Raw genomic sequence first — 20,027 nt, forward strand, 5'->3', positions numbered from 1 at the left:
CAACATTGTATCTAACGGGCATTGGTTCTTTCCTGCCCTCATGGGAGCTGTGGGCGGCCCCTCAAGGTTGTCTGCAAGGGGCTTGGCAGGGGGGGGGGGGCGTGAGTCCGAGGGGCAGACCCCAGCCCTCGCCCCGCGGCCTGCCGGGAACCTCCCCGGGCCCAGGCTGCTGCCTCTCCACGCCTCACCTCCTCCAACTCCCCCCCCTCCCCCCCCGCCCCACACACACTGGGTGGTCGGCTCTTGGCAGTCCTGGGCCTTCACGTCTGCAGTGACATTTTGAGACTGTTCTGTTTGCTCCTGTTGGTTTGGGCCCCCCAGCAGTGCTCATTGGCTACTCCCGACTCAGTGTCCAGGGGTTAGTGGCACCAGTGCTGAGGGACCACACAGGGCTGGGGATCAAACCTGCCTCTCCCGTACAGAAGCGTGAACTCCTTCAGCATTCTGCCGTGTGTGCATGTGTGTGTGTGTGTGTGTGTGCGCGTGTGTGGTTTGGGGGCCACACCAGGTGGTGTTCAGAGCTGACTCTTGGCTCTGCACTCAGGTAGAGCTCAGGGCCCCATAAGGGATGCCGGGGATTGAACCCAGGTTGACGGCATGGGGGGCAAAAGCCCTGCCCTCTGTATTCCCGCCCTGGCCCCCAGTTCTGCCCGTCTTTAGAGATCAGGAAAACCGACTTTGGGCTTTAGGTGGTAGTGGCCGCACGGGGGTCCACACCCACGGCTGCTGGCCACCAGAGGGCAGGAGGGCCCGTGGCCAGGGAGTGGGGGCCTCCAGCAAGTGGCCTCTGATGGAGGCCGCTCCCCAGATTATCTCCTCGCGACCCCAGCCGGGCCCCCCACCCCCTCCCCGCGTTCTTCCTTAAACCTCGCTCGTGCCTGACACGGGCTTACCCCCCTGGGACCCCGAATGCAGGCCCGAGCTGAGCCAACTTCTTGTTCCCTGGGGGCTTAGTTCTTCTCTGAGGAAATAACATCCAACCCTGAGGCAGATGGTCAGCCCGAGAAATAGCATCACAGAGCACTGGAGGCCCGGGTGTCCGGGTGACACAGCTGCTCCTCCCCCCCAGCCCCGAATGCTCCTTCCTGGCCCTCGGGCCCAGGAGAGAGTGAGGGTCGGCCTCCCTGGAACAGGAAGCAGGTCTCCTCCAGGAGGGGTGGCGTGATGGGGGTATCCAGGTTCCCCCTTGCTCCCCTGATCCGTCTGGAGGAAGGGGGCGCCCTGGGTCTCGCATACCCCCTCCCCTCGCACGCGGCTGCCAGATGCTGTGCAGGTGCCGTGTGACCCTCTGAGTGTGGCCGGCCCCGGCCCGCGGTGGGCGGCGTGGGCAGACAGCCTGCCTGGCATCTCAGCAGGGCTGCGGGCGGGGAGGGGGGCGGGGGATGCCCCTGTCTCCTTCAGATGCAGGCGCCCCGTGACTCAGGCCCCTTCCCCGGGGGTCTCAGAAGGAGCAGGATGGGGCGGGCACCCAGCAGGTAAACCCGTCCAAGGCGATCAGGGATCCCACAGGGAAGGGGCCGAGCCGCGAGCGGCCCCCAGGCCTGGGGAGAGTGTAGGGCCCTGCCAGGCTGGTATCCCCCTCTTCCTGGCCCCCTGCCTCGGGCTGGGCTGGCCCGGGCAGTCTCCGGCACGGCTCCCTCCCAGGCTGTAATTAGCTGACAGCAGCCTTAGTCACAGGGGAGAGGGGACCCTTTCTCTTCTGCCTGGCTCCAGCGCCCAGGAGGGGCCTGGTGGGGGCCTGGGCCTTCAGGCTCCCTCGGTGCAGGATGACAGGTCGAGGCCTCCAGTGGGCTGAAGGGAAACGGGCTTCCTGGGAGAACCCGCCCTGCCTGGGGTCGGCCGGGTCAGCGGGTTTCTCTTGGGCCTGCACTGCCCGCTGCTTCTCCTTGGGGCCCTGGGCTGGATGTGGAACAAGAGCGGCCCCGCCCTCCCGCTGTGGGGAGGTTCCGTGTGACCTGGTCTGGGGGGTGCGGGCAGGGCAGGAGGACCCCCACCTGGCCTCCCCAGGGGAGTGTTGACTCCCCCCCAGCCAGGGTGACGTCCCGGCCCACTCGGGATTATTGACCTCCTTTTCCGCATGCCAGAAGTGAGCGGCCCGGGCCCCGTTTGGCACCCGAGTGCGTGTGCCGGAGGGAGGCAGCCGGGCCTGTCTCCCCGCCATGGTCCTTTCCTTCTCCGAGCCGCCCCTGCGCCCCGGGTCAGGACGCGTCCTTGCTGTGCCTCTCGGGACCAGTCACTTCACCTCTCAGGTGCGTTTCCCGGTCTCCCAGGAGGGGCTGCAGGGAGCCCTGGGCCCGGCGGCCGGCACACGGCAGGCGCATGCCGGGCTGCCCCGGAGAGTCACGTGGAGGTTGTCCTTAGATTCCACGGGCCACTCTTGTTTTCTGTGACTCGTGTAGGTAACACCGTTAGCGATAGTCACACTTAGGGATGGTGCAGAGTCCTGCACCCCCCACCGTGAAAAGGCCAGAGACCCTCCACCGCTGTCACCGTCCCGGCGTCCCCCTGGAGCCCCCGGCCCACGCTCGGTCGTCTCCTCCTCCTGCTGCTCACCCTTCACCCACTAGGCCTGTCTCCCTCTGGGCCCTTCGGGGGCTGCATCCTGAGCACTGCCCCTCGGCCCCGCCCCTGCCTCGCCACCCGGAGGGCCCACCCCGTGTCAGGAAAGAGGGAGGGAGCTGACGAGCACCCAAGAACTGGGGTGCTTCGGGAGAGGCTTCGGGTCCTGCTGGCCGCCCTCCCCCGTGGCAGGGTGCAGCCCAGAGTCCGCCGCCCCGGCCCAAAGGCTCTGCCCTAACCCCTCAGCCTCCTCCCGTCCCCCGAGACAGGCCAGCGGGCTGGGGTGCAGCCCTCTCCGCCTACCCCCAGGTAATGCCGGCCCTGCCCCTCCGGCCGCGACCTGGGAATGGAAACCCCAGCCTTGCCACCCCGGGGACCCTCCAGGGACAGTTCCCTGGGAACGAAGGAACCCAGGACTACTGGGTTCGACCCCACGTGTGTGGCCGTTTCTCCTCTTTGAGCTAAATAACGAACAGGCAGAAAGGGAGACCCTCGGGTGAGGCCAGAGCCTCGCCCTTGGGACCCGCCAGGAGCAGAGCAGCAGCCTGCAGCCCCCAGGAGATGGGGCGGGGCCGGGGGGGCAGACCTGGCAGGGCTGAGGGAGGAGGCGGCAGATGGGAGGCATGGGGGGGGCTTGCTCCCTCTCCAGGGGAGAGGCGAGGGACGCGGCAGCAGTGATGACGGGGTGCCTTGCCAAGCCGTCAGGGAGGGCTTTTTCTGGAATCTCCCAAGCGATGGGACAGGCTGGGGCCCCCCGAGGTCCTTAACGTGGGAGTCAGAGACGGGCTCAGAGCCAGGCGGGGACTCAGCGCCCGCCTCACAGGAGGCCCAGCGCAGGGAGCCAGTGGGCCTGGGCGCCCAGCCCAGGGAGGGTGCTGTCTCGGGGCCTGCTGAAATGACCGTCACTGCCAAGCCCCCGGCCAGCCCGTTGTCATCGTCCTGGCCGTGCCAAGGCATGGACAGGGCGCTGGCTCCGAGCCAGACTCGGTGCACTCGCCTGCACAGGCTGCTCCCTGTTCTACAGGCAGGCCTAGAGCGGGGCCTGGGGGGCCGGGTGGCACCTGGGGCCTCCGAAGTTCAAAGAGGGGCGGGGTCCAGACAAGCACGCTGGCCTCCCCAGGAACTTGTCCCTCGCAGTGAAATGACCTTTGTCACCGAAAGCGTGGGTGTGCGTTGGCTAATCGCACTGCTCACCGTGTAAACGCGTTCTATGGGGTTTCTTGTCATCGTGGCCTCTTCCTTTGGTAATCGTGGGTGGTGAGCATGGTGCTGGGGGTCACGGGGTGGGGCCTGGGGCTCCAATCCAAGACCCCACACAGGTCAAGATTCAAGCCACACCCCGGCCCGGCATCAATTCCCCTCCTTCGGATCGTGTGTCCTCGTGTGCTGGTCCTTAGCCCCTTTTCGTTCCATCGGGGAAAGTCCCATAACGCATCCTTCGTCCGACTGTCGGACATTTAGCTGGCTTCCGGGTTTGAACAGTCACGTTCGGAGGCGTTGCCATGCGTCCGTGGACCGTGGCGGAAGTGCTGGGCACCCTCTGAGTTTGCATCGAGGAAGAGAAGCGTCAGACCCTGATCTCAGACTCCCCGTTCTGACCAGGCGCTCCCCGTGCTGGGGGTGGCTGTTACCAGCTTCCTGTTCCCGGCTTTCCACAGGGTCCCCTGAGCACCCCTCACCCATTCTGCCCATTGGTGCTGTGGTGGTGTCTAGGGTTTTTGTTTGTGGTTATTGATATGACTGTGAACGTCCCTATTAGATCATTGGGTGCCCATTTGTTCAGAGTGTGGACAAGGAGCTGAAGATGTTGTTTGGTTTTGTGTCGGGTCACACCCAGCAAGGCTCAGGGCTCTGCACTCAGGAATTACTCCTGGCGGTGCTCAGGGGACCCTGTGGAAAGCCGGGGCCGTGTGCAAAGCAAGCACCTTACTCACCGCACTCTCCCTCCAGCCCTGGAGATGCGGGGTGAAGGCCTGCTGGTGGCCAGCTTTGTCCTCAGCGCCCACAGAGGGCCCCTGCGCCTGTTCCTGCTCCCCGTTGCCCAATCCTCCCTGATTCCGTCCTTCCAGTTCCCAGGATTGTCTCCCCCAGCTCGGCCTGCCCCCTGGCTCCTCCGCTGCGGGTGACTTCACCCCTGCACTGTGAGCTGAGCTGCATCAGTTCCTCCGACTGAGGGGCTGCCTTCTGCCCAGCGCCCCTCCCAGGAGCCCCCAGGGGAGGCGCGAGCAGCTCAGGTTCACGCCTCACCCCGGCGCCCGTTCACGTGAGAGCAGCAATCGGCAATTCCCTGAGAGGAGGACCGAGAGAGCCGGGGAGCCATCCCCGTCCTTCCCTTTTTATTAAAAGTCACTTCCATTTGCACTCTGGTCCTTTGACGCCCGGCCCCGCTTCCCGAGCCGAGTCTGTTAGCCCGCGCGGGGTCCCCCGGCTGCCTGCACGGGGGAATGTGAATGCGAGGCCGAGGGCTTGGCGGGAGGGAGTGGACGTGGGAGACGCTGACCTTTGCTGATGCAGTTATCCTTCTTACACACAAGTGAACAGTTCCCCGGCGCTCGAGATGATGCATTTATCTCCCCTCTTTGTAATGATTTAGGAAGCGTGTGTGTGTGTGTGTGTGTGTGTGTGTGTGTGCGCGCGCGCAGAATATAGATTTTAGGACATTTCACTTTTTTATACTTTTCTTTTCTTTTACTTTTGTTAATTGAACTACCCTGAATCACAGAGTGACAAAGACCTTTATGATTCTCACGCCCGTATTATTCCCACACTGACCCTGTCACCCGCGTGGGACATTTCACTTGTCCTCTGTCTTTCTCTGCCTTTTCTCTCAACTAACCTGAACCAGCATTAGGAGGAAAGAGGCCTGAGTGGAGCCGGGGTTGTGGTCCTGTTAAAGCACCTGGCCAGCCTGGGCCCCGAGCGTGAGCCTGGGCCCCACGTGTTGCCCCCAAGGTGCTGGGGGTGGCCCTGGGCCCCCAAGCCCAGCCAGGAGTATCCCCCGCCCCCCTGAAACCAGGCCCCAGAGCATGCCGTGCGGGCTGGGATGTGTGTGCTGGTCCCGAAACATGGTTCTGGGACTCGTGCACCCCTGACTCCTGGGAGGGGGGCGTTGGGGGCAGTGCATCCTGCTGGAGTCCGGGGCCACGGGACGGAGGCCGGGAGCCGGGGGTGGGCGGAGACTCCGGTGCTCCCGAGTTCCGGACACGGCACTTTTGAGCACTGGTGTTGAGCATTGCTGACGAGGGTCCTGCCTCCCTGCTGGTCCAATGTCCCATGTCTGTGGTGGGTGCAGCCACCGTCCCAGGGCGGGCGTCGGATGAGTCAGGGCGGCCGTAGGGAGGGCGGAATGCCAGGCCAGAGGAGGGGCGTGGCATCGGGGGGGGGGGGTTGAAGTCTGTCACAGCCCCTGTCCCGGGAGCTCTGTTCATGCCACACCCATCAGGTGGGCTCTGAGGGGACAGGGCAGCCGGGACAAGGGAAGGACACTGGGATCCTGCACCAAAGGGACCCCCCTCCCCTCCCTCCCTCCCTCTCTCTCTCCCTCTCTCTCTCTCTCTCTTTGTAAAGAATTATCTTTTACAGGGGCTGGAGCGATAGCACAGCAGGAAGGGTGTTTGCCTTGCACGCAGCCTACCTGGGTTCGATTCCCAGTATCCCATATGGTCCCCAGAGCACTGCCAGGAGTAATTCCTTCCTGAGTGCAGAGCTAGGAGTAACCCCTGAGCATCGCTGGGTGTGACCCAAAAAGCCAAAAAAAAAATAATAGTTATCTTTTACAATTCTTTATCATTATGATTGCATAAATATTAAAAACAATTATCTGAAGCTAGGCAGTGGAAGCAAAACATTTATGTGTGTCTGACTTAATATTTAAAAATGATATTAGTACAGAGCCCTAGATTTACTTGTAAGGAATATTAAGAAATGCAGTTCTGGGGGGGGGTGGTGGGAGGGAACCTGGGGACACTGGTGCTGGAAAACGTACACTGGTGGAGGGACGGGTGTTGGAACACTGTGTGACTGAAACCTTACCGTGAACAGCCTTGTAAGTCTCACAGCGATTCAATTTAAAAAATCTATTTAAAAATGATTAAAAGAAATGCAGCTCTGCCATTTATGAAAACTTAGATTTTATGATTTATACTTTCTTTCACTTGCTTATTTTTTACTCCCTATTCTATTTATTTTTATTGATATATGCATATTTTCATTAATTGTGGTAACATTACTCCATGGTATATATTTTAACGATATAATTTCATGCCTTTTCAAATTAGGTTTCCATAACCACTTTTTTTCCATAACCACTTTTTAAAGAAAATAAACAGACCAAGTGTGTTGAGTATAATTTTTTTTCCTTTTTAAATACTTTTATTGAATCACTGTGAGATACACAGTCACAGGGCTGTTCATGATTGGGTTTCAGTTGTACAATGTTCCGACACCCGTCCCTTCAGCAGTGCACGTTTCTCAGCACCAGTGTCCCAGGTCCCTCCCGACACCTCCCTGCCCGCCTCTGTGCCAGGCACTTTTTCTCTCTCTCTCTCTCTCCCTCCCTTTCTCTCTCTCCCTCTCTCCCTCTCTCTCTCCCCCTCCCTCCCTCTCTCTCTCCCTCTCTCTTTCTCTCTCTCTGTGGTTATTAATATGATAACCACACTTCTCTCTTCTCTGTCTCCCTCTCTCCCTCTTCCCCGCCCTCTCCCCCTCCCTCTCCCCTCCCTCTCCCTCCTTCTTCCCCTCCTTCTCCCCTCCCCCTTTCCTCTTCCTCTCCTCCTCCCCTCCTTTCCCTCTCCTCTCCCCCCTCTTTCCCTCTCCCTCACCCTCTTCCTTTCCCCCTCCCCCTCCCCCTCTCTCCCCCCTCTGCTCTCTCCCTTTCGGGCACTGTAGTTTGCAGTACAGATACTGAAAGGTTATCATGCATGTTGCTTTACCTCAACACTCAGTTATTGTCCAGAGCGCCCATGTGGGACCCTCTTTTTAGCTCCGCTATGATGCCCAAGTTTTAATCTCCGCAGCAGCCTAAGTGGCTGGAGCAATAGCACGGCGGTTGGGCGTTCGCCTTTCACGCAGCTGACCCGTGTTCAATTCCTCCGCCCCTCTCGGAGAGCCCAGCAAGCAACTGAGAGTATGGAGCCCACATGGCAGAGCCTGGCAAGCTACCTGTGGCGTATTGGATATGCCAAAAACAGTAACAAGTCTCTCAATGAGAGACGTTACTGGTGCCCGCTCGAGCAAATCGATGAGCAACGGGATGACAGTGACAGTGACAGCAGCCTAAGTGGCCCAGGCTTTAGGAGGCCCAAGGTTCTGCCCCAGCCCCCAAAGGACCAGCTTTGTGACACAGCATCGGGTACTCTTTGCTGGGTCTTGAGCCGTTGAACGTCGGGTTTTGCTTCAGCCCCGTGTCCTTCTGCACGTGACTGTTCGATCTGGGATGCGCCGGGCCAGCCAGAGCCGTCCCTCACAGGAGTCACAGCTCCTACCCAGTGGCGGTCTCTGTGCCCGTCGCCTGGCTCCCCCCACTCATGGGCTCTCTCTCTCTCCCTCCAGAAAGCAGACCTGGCCGTGGCGGGCCTCACCATCACCGCGGAACGGGAGAAGGTGATTGATTTCTCGAAGCCATTCATGACTCTGGGAATTAGCATTCTTTACCGAGTTCATATGGTAAGAGACTTATTTGATGAGCATTTATGTCATCAGCGTTATTTGCATGCAAACACAGCTACATGGGAATAATGAGTGACTCATAGAAATATTTAGATTGCCAGACTTACATGCAAATGTGCCGGGCTCTCTCTCGCTCCCGTCAGCGGAGGACTGGCACAGAGGGGGTGGGGGGATGTCACACTCTCGGGCTTTGCGGGAGAATTCGCTTCCGCCTCACTGAATAGGGATGGCTGAGAGGGACCCTGGAGACGGTTCTCAGACAACTGGACCCACTCGGGGTGGGGGGCCCAGGCCTCGAGAAGGCAGCTCAGCGTTTTCAAGGACTTCACTATCCCCCACGTCCACCTCTCCACTGCGGACATTGCGCCCGCATAGGGGTGAGGACTCCTTCTCGGTTCTCTGTCCTGGAAACTGGAGTGACTAATGTCACTCGTGTCGCCTTTCGGAACCAGGAGAGACATCTCCGGTTAGGTTGACTAGAGTGATTGGAGTGTCAGACTATGTTTGTGGAAACACAATCCTGGCCACTGAAGGATGGACTCAGTTTCCCACCTCAAAAGATGGACTTCAGTTCACCCTGCAGAGGATGGACATGGACTCACACCTCAGAGGATGGGCATAGATCCGCACCTCAGAGGATGGGCACGGACGCAAACCTCAGAGGACGGGCCTGAACTCACACCTCAGAGGATGGGAATGGACACACACCTCAGAGGATGGACATGGATTCACACCTCAGAAGATGGACATGGATTCACACCTCAGAAGATGGACATGGATTCACACCTCAGAGGACGGGCCTGGACTCACACCTCAGAGGACAGGCCTGGACTCACACCTCAGAGGATGGACATGGATTCACACCTCAGAAGATGGACATGGATTCACACCTCAGAGGATGGACGTGGATTCACACCTCAGAGGATGGGAACGGACACACACCTCAGAGGACAGGCACGGACGCACACCTCAGAGGACAGACATGGACACATATCCTTAGAGGACGGACACAGATGCACACCTCAGAGGACGGGCACGGACTCACACCTCAGAGGATGGACATTGGTTCGCACCTCAGAAGATGGACATGGACTCACACTCGGCGGATAGGCCCGGACTCACACCTCAGAGGATCCCGCGGCTATGGGGGAGCATCTGCAAGAGTGTCCCTGCCTGTGCCTCGTTCACCAAGCAGGTGACCACTTTGTTGCCAGCACGTGATCCTGGCTGTGTCCCCTAGCTTAGGGATGCCCTACTGGCTCCCACGGGTAGGGACACGGCCTTTGTCCGTGCTCTGGCTGGGCTTTCCTGACTGACACCACAGAAACCCAGAGCCCCAGAAGATGCCGGAGAACCAGGCGGGTGAAAGCACTGAGCCCTGAGTCTCCCCCTGGGAGCATCTTCCACGAGACTTCCCTCCCCACCAGACAGCCCCCCTTGGATGGCAGTACTGGCCGCCGAGAAACTCCAGTTCCCAGCCCCCTGGGCATCCCCCATGGGCCTGGTCCAGGTGCTTCCTCCCCCAGCCCAGCTGTGAGTGCTCCTGGGCCCCAGGGATGAGGTTTCACAGGTTCACTGGGTGCGGCGATGGGCCCAGAGGTTTGGTCAGTCGCCGGTCAGGTGCTGGTGTCTCACGGACGTGACTCGCGTCTCTGATCCGCGGCCTGGGACTTGAGGACATGTCTCTCTGGAGATTGTGCGGGGGCCGTTCCAGTTCCTGCAAGGCTGGGGAGCAAGCCCACGTGTCCCGGAGGAGGAGCCGGCCTCCAAGCGATCGTGGGGATCCTGCCCACGCGGCAGGCCTGCTGGGCCGCCCTGCAGATTTTGGGCTTCCTCACAGCCACGATAACGTGAGCCAAATCCTCAAAGACACGTCTCTCTCGTACAGACGCGCACGCACACGCACACGCAGGCAGTGCCCTGCTGGTTCTGGCTGTCTGCTGCACCCCGAACTGACTCCGGCTCCCTCGGGGGCAGGCTTCCTCCTCCTGCCTCCGCACGGAGGCACCAGCAGGCCCCCGGCGGCTCAGATCTGATTTACAGCACGGGGCCCGGCAGAGTAAAATCTGAGAGTTGGCATGAACAGCTGACGCTAAGCAGAACTGACAGTTTATGCATTTATTCAACAAATATTTATTGAGTGCATTCTGTGTGCGAGGCAGCCTGCCTTGAAAGTACCAAAAAGTCAGCCGGGGAGAGAACAACCCCGAGCTGACGAAACCAGGGGGTGCCCGGGAAGGGCAGGTCGGCCACGAATGGGGCCCTGCCTGAGACGGGCAGCGTGAGCAAAGCAGCCGCCTGAGCCCTCCATGGTGGGGATACAGGAGGGGGCGACTTTTTGCCAGACTCCCCCCCTTAAAGGGCTTTTTTGGCGCCTGCCTAGCTGGGCCCCAGCGGCGGGCAGAGCCAGAGACACATCCACGTAGCTCTGGCCCTCTGCTGAGTGAGGCCCGTCGCCCATGCCTCAGTCTCTCCATCTGTGTCCCAGCTATCAGGCCGATGTCCTAAATACCAGCGGCGGTACCCTCCCAGTGCCCAGTAAATGCACCGCCGCGGTGCTGCTCCCTGGAGCACTCGGGCATGAATTGTTCCCTACTCCACTCCATACTGCCGTCAGCATTGGTTTTGCCCTTTTTATTTATTTGTTTATTTATTTACTTATTTTGCTTTTTGGGTCACACCTGGCGATGCACAGGGGTTACTCCTGGCTCATGCACTCAGGAATTACTCCTGGCAGTGCTCAGGGGACCATATGGGATGCTGGGATTTGAACCCGGGTTGTCGTGTGCAAGGCAAACGCCCTACCCACTGTGTTATTGCTCCAGCCCCAGCAGTGATCTTGACCCCAGTGGGCCTTCGAGGCAAAGAGAAGTGGAAAGCAGGTGTATCTTCCGCTCACGTGGCCTCAGCTGCCCTCCTCCTGCTCTCCCCACCAAGCGCCCGTAACCCAGGCAGAAAACACTGCTCCACCCCCTGCCCCAAGAAGGCGTGAGCACTCTGGCTGAGCCAGGCCTCGGCCCCAGTGGGATCTGTTCTTGGTACCACCTGGCACTGCTGAGTGTGGCCCCTGTAGCCAGAGTGAACTTATAAATTACTAAAAGTAGGGAAAAAAAAACAAACCCTGGTGAGGGCCAGATGAGCTTCCCAGCCACATACCAAGAGTCCAGCTCAGACCCCGGGGTGCGTGGCCTGGGTGAGCAGAGCCGCAGGACAGGCCGGCGGGGCCACGAGGGGCTTTTGGTCTCGAACATTCGCTCACTTCTCCTCGTCGGAGGCCCGTCCTTCCTGCCGGCAGCTGCCGCGAGCACCCAGCACACCCAGCGTCTGGGAGCCGAGGGGTGGGAGCACGGCGGGGAGCCCGCAGCCTGCCTGCTCCTCACTCCCTGCGCCCACCCACAGTTTGCCCGACAGGGCTTCCGGCCAACTGGCATCTCCCACGCCTCGGTTCTGCCAGCGCACGCTGACAGTGTCTCGGCCTCCGTGGCCAGGGCCAGGGCTGACCCGGGATCTCACGTTTGGCACCTGCCGCCCCTGTGGATGGTCACGCTGGAAAAGCTCCTCATGGCGTGTGGAAGGAGGCGGAGCCCGTGTCCAGGACGCTCGTACGTCGGTCCACACCTGCCCGGTCTCTCTCCGTGTGTCCACGCGGTCACCGAGCTCCCGGGGGCAGGGACAGCGGCATGAGATTCACGCAGGAGGATTCTGAGGCTCCCGGCCGAGCTCGGGCTGAGGCAGGGAGAGGAGCAGTAACGGTCAGTGCCCTGGCCGCCTCGCCCCGCTGACCACGTCGGATTTCACCGTGTCCAGCAGGCCCTGGGGGTCTCCCGAGGTCCCTTCTGAGCATCGGCTACTTTCCACCACGCCGCAGAGGGGCCCCAGCCGGCCCCAGCACTCTCAGACGCCCTGGAGAACACCTGCCTCGGGCTGGGCCCACTGGGCCCACCTCACCCGGACTCACAGACAGCAAAGTTTCGTCTCGGCTGTTGTTGTTGTTGTTTCTAGTCTCTGAAACTAGACTAACATCATCTCTGTCAGGCAACACTTTTTAAAAAAATTTTTAAAGTGAGTGTGAAGAAGAAGGGAGTGAGAGATCAGTGCCAACAGGAAATCAGCATGCAGCACTTCTGGCGAACGTATTTACTCGGTTTTTCCAAGAAGGTCTGTCTCCTCTCAGAAGGACTGTCTAGGGACGCGGAGGACAGTGCGACGCAGACCCGGGAATTGTTTCTGATACGGTTACTGCCCCGCCGAGAGGCCACGGCGATGGGGGCTGAGCCGTCCCCCCCCAGCGCGGAGGGAACTTAGCGCTGCTGCTTCTCGCGTCCCGTGTCCTGGGAAGCCCCAGGTCCCGCCCCGGCTTCACTCTGGCCCAGGGTCTTCGAAAGGGGTGATGACCCCTCCCTGGGGATGCTGGAACCGTGGTGGGTGCGCTCTGTGTGTTTGCCTGAAGAACGGGACCTGGGGCTGCAGCCCTGCTCGGTGGGGGGCCCTGGGGTCCCCAGCCCCCACGGGCAGCGCAGGCGGGGCACGGGGAGAAGAGCGACAGGAAAGCAGGAGCCTGCTGGTGGGCTTTTCTCGAGAGGGGTTGACAGGGCAAGGCGTCGGGGGCGCCTCCGTCTAGGCCTCCCACCTCCACCTCGAGCTGTGCCCCCTCAGGGAGGGTGAATGTGCCGTCAAGGGTCACTGGGCCGTTCAGCGGCGGCGCCAGGCTCAGCACTGAGGTGTCCTCAGGCTAGATGTCCAGCCCCAGTGGGGAACAGACCCGCCCGCGTCTGGGGCCTCAGCCAGAAACCGGCCAGACGAGGGGCTGCATGGGCGACCAGAAATGCCTCCTGCCAGCACTGACACCTGCCCCACTGTCTCCCTCCCCCAGTACCCAGCACTCTCCCCAGCACCCAGCACCTCCCCCAGAACCCAGCACCCTCCCCTAGTGCCCAGCACCCTCCCCCAGCACCCAGCACCCTCCCCCAGCACCTAGCACTCTCCCCCAGCACCCAGCACTCTCCCCAGCTGCCTCCTTCTCCTTTGCCCCCTGGAGTCAGAGGTGGGAAGTGCAGGCCCAACCCATACTTCCCTGTGGGGAATGGCCATCCGGGGGTCCTAGGGGTCCTGAGAACCAGCTCCCACAGCCCCTCCCTGAGGGGTGCAGGGCACTGCTCTGGGCTAGATGGCGCATCCCGTCCCGGACCCCGACTGCAGTGGGGCAGTGGGATCTGGTGCAGAGATTGGTTGTTTCGGGGCTTGGCCGGGTGCAGGGAGGGGCCTCCGTAAGGCCCTTTCCACCCCCTCTGGGTCCCACATAGCCTGGCTCGGGCGTTTTGATGCTTCGGTGTCAGCCTCCAGGAAAACCGGGATGTCCTCGCTACACGGTCGCGGCTCCCGGCATGCACAGCACGAAGCCTCAACAAATTAACGGGGTTCGTTAAGGACAAGAGGAATCTGGACATGCAGAGGGAGTCCGTAGCTCCTGGGCAGCTGCCACGGTCGTGGGCAGCTGGCCGGGAGCCCTGTGGTCCTCCCCAGCACCGGTCAGTATCAAGGACGCGGCCCTGGGGGCGTCCACTCTGGAGCATCATCGGCCAAGAGCAGCAGGACCAGGGGCCGGAGAGAACAAACAGCGGGTCGGGCGTGCGCCCTGCACCTGGCCAATCCGGGTTCTGTCCACGGCACCCCCTATGTTCCCTGAGCACTGCCAGGAGGAGTTCTAAGCATAGAGCCAGGAGTGACCCCCGAGAGTCTCTGGGTGTGACTCAGACACAAACAAACAAACCACCACGCAACGGAACTAATTCCAACTCCCTGACTTTCAGATGCATTGCAGGGCTTGACCTGTTCTAGGCGTGCATGCGGGGCAAGGACTGTTTGTAAGCAATTAGCCCCCCTCGGAGTGGCTCTCGCCAGCCAGAGCCGGCCCACCTGGCCCTCAGCGAGGCGTGCGTAAATCAACGCAGACGCCCATAAATCCAGCAGAGTCGGCAAGCACGACGGGCGGATCATAAATAATAGACGTCTTGGAGTGCCGTCAGGGGCCGAGGGGGTGGGCCGGGCTGCCGCTGCGCTAGGGGGAAGGCGTGGGATCAATTAGCGAGATTATTGGAGCAGGTTGTACAGATGAAACAGAGAGGGCGACTCCGCACAGCTGCCGCCTGCCCAGCCAGCGTGAGGACGCCCCCTGTACGGAGGGAGAGCGCTCTTAGTGGAGCGGCGCCCTGGGGAGAAAAACTCAGCCCTCGGGTTAAGGGAGATCAGCTGTTCGGGAGAAACGCTGCTGCTCGAAGCTCGCTGCCCCGGGAGAGGGGCTGTCCAAAGCACCGCACCCCGCTGATGCAGGAGCCCATCCGGCACACACCGCACCCGTCTCTGTGGCTTCCCGTGAGCGCCAGGCACTGCCTGAGCCCAAATCCTAGCCTCAGACGACGGCCCAGTCCCCGCTCCAGGGGTGGCGCCAGCCAGTCACGGGCAGAGCCAGACGCGGCCCTGGCCCCGTGCCCGGCGGTTCCCGCGGAGCCGGGGTCTGTGCTGGGTCTGTGCTGCCTGGCGTCTTCCCCGCGGCCGGCCGTGCCTCCCAGCTCACCGCCCAGAACCAAACCCTGCTGCCCAGAAAGTCGCTGCCATTCCCCTCTGTGCCACGAGGGGCGCTGGTCACGTGGGGTTTCTGCCGCTCGGGGCCACTTGGGGGCTTTCGGGGGAGCGATAAGCAGGTCTTTGTTTTCTCTCTGGCCTCTCCGAATCCCTCTCAGGGGAGAGTCAGGATGTAGCAGCTGCTGAGAGATTGGGGTCCGAGGGGGCCCCGAGTGGGCATACATGAGGACCGGCGGGTGTGGCCCATGCCTGCACGCCCTGCGGGGTCCGTGTCCGTGGACGGTGCTACGGGAGTGGGGCGGTCTGTGGCCAGTGCGGGATGTCGGCCAGGGGACTCGGATGCTGCTGCCCGAGTTCCTCCCTGCAGTGAGAATTTCCCGACGGTCTCACCACCCCCATTCCGCCCCGGCCCCGGCCCCTGTCGGAGGTTCCTGTAATGCCCCCAGTGTCCTGAGCCAGCGAGGCAGGTGGGTCGTGGGCCTGGGACTCCAGCTGGGCACGCCTGTATTGGGGGGTCTACCTGGCTCCAGCTGGAGAAGGGCACCCTCGAAGCCCCGCTCACCGGCCCCCTGGCTCGTCTCCTAGGCACTGGGCAGGGGTTTCCTCACCAGCAGATGAGCTGACCTGCGCCTGCTGGAGCCATCCTGAGGGCACCCAGAAAGTGCCCTCTGGACGCCACCCAATTGTGTCCAGAGATCCTGGGAACCCCCGTGTGCCCAGCCCTGCAGATGATAAAGGCTGCCTGGCCCCTGCGCTCCCCAGAACCGCCAGAGCCACAGGCCTGCCCAGGGGGACAGCCGCCCTGCCCGGCTGAGGGGGACAGCCGCCCTGCCCGGCCCAGGGGCCCTCCTCTTCCAGCTGCCCCCACCCCAGTGCCTTGGCTATAGAACCGGACCCGGGGCCTGGTCCCACCCGCACCCCCTCGCACCCGGCTGTGCGTGAACCTTGTTTCTCTCTCCGTCTCCAGGGACGCAGGCCCGGCTACTTCTCCTTCCTGGACCCGTTCTCCCCGGGCGTCTGGCTCTTCATGCTCCTCGCCTACCTGGCCGTCAGCTGCGTCCTCTTCCTGGTGGCTCGGTAGGCGCCTGCCCGTCCCGACACCGCCACCTGGTGCCCGCCGCCAGGAACTGCAGGGAGGGCAGGGAGGGGGTGGGGACTCGGGACCTGCCGCCCTCTGGCCAGCTGTGGGCCTGGCTCTACCCGTCCTCCTGTCCCCGCTCCTGCTCCCTCAGCTGCCCGAGAGAGGAACGGCCCCGAGGCCCGCCACTCTCCACCCCCCGCCCTCTGTCCAGGCTGCTGTCCCTTGGCCACCCCGGTGCCCAGCCCTGCCAGGATCTGCCCTAAAGTGCTGAGTGACGAGAAAACAGAGGCCACGGAGCCCTGGATGGCACGGGGGGGTGGGGGGGTGGCGGCGGGAGGGCTACTACGTGAGGGGCTGCGTGCCCCCAGCCTGACTTGGCCCTGCAGACACAGCCACCCCCAAGGGTGGGCACCCTGAGGGCAGCTGAGGCAGGAGGTGGGTTCGAGTGTCCTGTGAAGACCAATGGTCCAGTGTGGGGGCTCAGGAGAACAGGCCCCTCGCACCCCGGGCAGCATCCCCTGCGCCCCCGAGAGGGAGGGCGAGCCCATTCGTCTCGCCGCTGGGGGTGCCACTTTGGGGTGGGGGGCTGCACCCCGGGCTCTGCCAGACTCGCCTGCTGTCTGGAGAGTGAAGCCGAGATCGAGGCTGGCGTGTGGTGAGGCCTCGCTCCCGCCCGGGCCGTGGGCAGAGGCTGCTGTGTGCCGCCCTCCTGCCGCCCCACTGCCCCCCTGTCCCCGCCTGCCCAGGAGCTGCTGTCGGTGACGATCCCAGCGCCTCCCCCTGCACCTCAGCGCTGTCTGCCAGCGTCAGGCCGCCTCTGCGCGGGCACTCATGCCCCCTTGGAGGGACGCCCAGCACCTGGTGGGTCACTGGCAGGCGGGCAGCACTGCAGGGGCCCGAGATCAGTCGCCGGCTGGGCTGCAGGGCACACACCAGCCCTGCCGTACCCCTCTGTGGCCCCACACCTGGCAGCTCCCCCACCCTCCCCCGAGGTGGAAGGACCCCTTTGCCCTGTCCTGCACCCACCCTGGCCCCCTGGACTCGGCGTTAGCAGGACGGCCCCAAAGTCACACCGAGGGTCCAGCGGCCCTGAGTGCATGCACAGACCTGAGCCCCGGGAGAGGGCCGTGAGCAGGGCTTCGGGGCTCTGGCCACTCCTGAGGGGGATGGCAGAGACTTCTGGGAAGCGGGGGCTGAGTGGATGCTGGGCAGCTGGAGTGCGGGGCCCTCGGCCCCTTCTTCCCCAGACTGGCCTCCTGAGCATTGCTCCCGGGCCTGGCCGGGCCATGCAGGCGTCGTTAGTGGTGCTGCCCGGGGAGAGGCCGGCATGAGGCCGGGTGGGGCAGGCCTGGGGGGTCCCCCACACCCAGGGCCAGCACTCACAGCCCCACTGCCCTCTGGGAGCCTTAGGCCGCCCCACAGTGCAGAGCCCCGGGCCTGGCCTGGAACGAGTCCGTTCCGGGAGTGGGGCCCGGGCTGGGCCAGCAGGGGGGGTCTGCGACAGCTGGGAGCCACAAGCACAGGGGCCACTGGGGCCAGCGGAGTCCCCACCTGGCTGCCTGCAGGCCCAGCGATGCCTCACGCCCCCACCAGACTCGCTGAGGCTCAGGCATGTGGGAGCGTGGCGATGTGTGTGCGGGTTTTTTTTTAATTTCCCTTTTAAAAAAATAAGGCGTGGTTTATGTAGCTCTATTTTGCTAAAACTTGTGGAAGGTATTTTGGGGGGAGGTTAGTGGAGGTTGAGGGGGAGGTGCAGGCCACACCCGGTGATGATCAGGACTGACTCCTGGCTCTGTGCTCATTCCCAGCAGTGCTCCAGGGTCTGTACGGGGTGCCAGGGAATGAACCCAGGTCAGGGGCCTGCAAGGGAAATGCCATCCTCACGGCACTGCCACTGTGACCCCCGATTTGTGTTTTTAACAGGGTCAGGGCTGGGGTGGGGGTGGGCATCGGCTGAAGCCCATCTGCAGGGGTCTCTGGGCGTCTGTCCGTCCCTTCATGCCGCCCCCGTCTTCCCCCAGGCTGACGCCCTACGAGTGGTACAGCCCCCACCCGTGCGCCCAGGGCCGCTGCAACCTCCTGGTGAACCAGTACTCGCTGGGCAACAGCCTCTGGTTTCCCGTGGGCGGCTTCATGCAGCAGGGCTCCACCATCGCGCCCCGGGCCCTGTCCACCCGCTGCGTCAGTGGCGTCTGGTAAGCACCCCCAGGGCGGCAGAGGGGCCAGGACCCCTTGGCGCGGGGAGGAAGTTGGGGGTGGGCGCGGGGGGCGGCAGGGGTCGGACTGGCCCTGCTCTGGAGCTTCCTGCCTCGGCGTGACCCAGCCGGGCTGTTGGTGGGGGGTGCAGGGTCCCCTCTCCACCTCTGGAGTCCAGGAGCAGGCCGGCAGATAAGGGCCCCCTCCCCGGGCCCCCCACTCCCACCCCATCTCCAGGCCTGCTGGAATCTGCCCGGGCAGACTTATGCCAACAGGGCAGAGCGGCTGCGCTCCCCTCCCCTCCCGGGGGCCCCTGCTTGCTCAGTGCTGCAGGGGATAGCAGGGGGGCCTGGCGCGGACGGCGGCCCTGTGGCTGAGGCCTCGGGAGCGCGTGGACAGCAGGGGCTGTCCACATGCATGGCCATTCTCTCCCGTGCCTCTTGGGCCAAAGGCCCTGGAGGTGGATCCCGTGGGTGGGGGGTTTGGGGGGGCTCTGTGAAGGCTCGGACTCACTCGTCAATGTCGGAACTGCATCTGGGGTGTCGGGAGCGAGCTTGCAGGGCCCACGTTCCTCACCCTCGCTGGAACCGCGTGCGTGGGTCCAGCAGGCTGGGCCGCTGCCCGCCTGCTGGGCCTGGTGGACGTGGCGCTCTGGACTGTGGCCAGGAGAGCCAGCCCTCCCTGGCCGGGACTGGGTTTCCCTGGTGGAGGATGGCGCCTCGGGCCGGACCCTCCGAGACAGGACACACCCATTGTCAGCGGGAGCCCAGGGGTGGCCCAGCGGGTGAGCTTGAAGAATCGGGTCTCCCTTCCCTGTGGCCCAGGGGGCTAGTCACAGGTCCTGGGAAGGCCTGGGGGATTGGTCTCTCCTGGGGCCAGGGGCATCCCTCCCACACTGCAGTGGGCTCCATTGCCTGCCCCCCCCCCTGTGTCAGCCCCCCGGCCCAGGGGTCCCCACTGGGGCAGTGGACTGGGACTCTCACTCACAGACTCAGCCACACTCTGAAAATTGGTCTCCAGGTGGCCTGGTTCCTCAGCTCCCAGCCTGCGTGTGTGTGTGTCTGTGTGTGTGTCTTTGTGTATAGGTATGTGTGTATCTATGTGTCTGTGTGTCTCTGTGTGTGTGTCTGTTGTCTGTGTGTTTGTATCTGTGTGTATGTGTGTGTCTGTGTGTATAGGTATGTGTGTATCTATGTGTCTGTGTGTTTCTGTGTGTGTCTGTTGTCTGTGTGTTTGTATCTGTGTGTATGTGTGTGTCTGTGTGTGTTCTGTGTGTGTATCTGTGTGTGTCTGTATGTCTGCGTGTCTGTGTGTGTCTGTGTGTGTCTATCTGTGTGTGTATCTGCATGTGTGTGTATGTGTTTGTCTCTCTGTGTCTCTGTGTATGCCTGTGTGTGTCTGTGTCTCTGTGTGTCTCTGTGTGTGTATGTGTGTGTGGCGGGGGGCCCTCCCCACCACCAAGGACACCCCCGTGGGGTGTCAGTGCACCCCTCGGCCTTGCCGAGTTCTTGCTCATTAGATCCAGGCCGCCTTGGGCCGGCATCCCCGGGCAGCGGGGGGCTGGGGCCACCCCAACCGAGCCCGTGGTGAATTGCAGGTACCGAGACTCCCGGGCCTCCCCGGCACTGCGGGCTCTCGGCTTCCCAGGGGAGCAGGCAGAGAGGAACGGGCTCTGCTTTCCCGGCCTGGCACCCGCGCTCCCTGACCTCCGTGGCCCGTGCAGCCACGTGGCCATCCTGGGTGGAACAGAGCGGCCCAAGGGAGGTGCCCGGCCACTCTGAGGTCAAGTCCACACCCCCGGGGCTCATTAGTCTGGAAGCCCCTTCCCAGCCGCCCTGCAGAGGGTCGCTCAGGCCCCCGCCCCTCTGGGGCTCAGTCGGCAGAGAGGGCCCAGGCCGGAGGGGAGGCAGGCGGGGACGCTGGGCAGGTGTCCTGGCGGCTC

General features: G+C 62.7%; 1 protein-coding gene across 1 annotated transcript in view; it reads left to right on the forward strand.

Annotated features, from left to right (window-relative positions):
* Positions 1-20,027, forward strand: part of GRIK4 (glutamate ionotropic receptor kainate type subunit 4) — a 213,570-nt gene that overhangs the window by 178,622 nt on the left and 14,921 nt on the right. Inside the window, 3 exon segments of the mRNA XM_004604757.2 lie at positions 8,110-8,223; positions 15,776-15,885; positions 17,911-18,084. Coding sequence (XP_004604814.2) covers positions 8,110-8,223; positions 15,776-15,885; positions 17,911-18,084 — 398 coding nt within the window.

This window comes from Sorex araneus, chromosome 3, assembly GCF_027595985.1.
Source record: "Sorex araneus isolate mSorAra2 chromosome 3, mSorAra2.pri, whole genome shotgun sequence".
Lineage (NCBI taxonomy): Eukaryota > Metazoa > Chordata > Mammalia > Eulipotyphla > Soricidae > Sorex > Sorex araneus.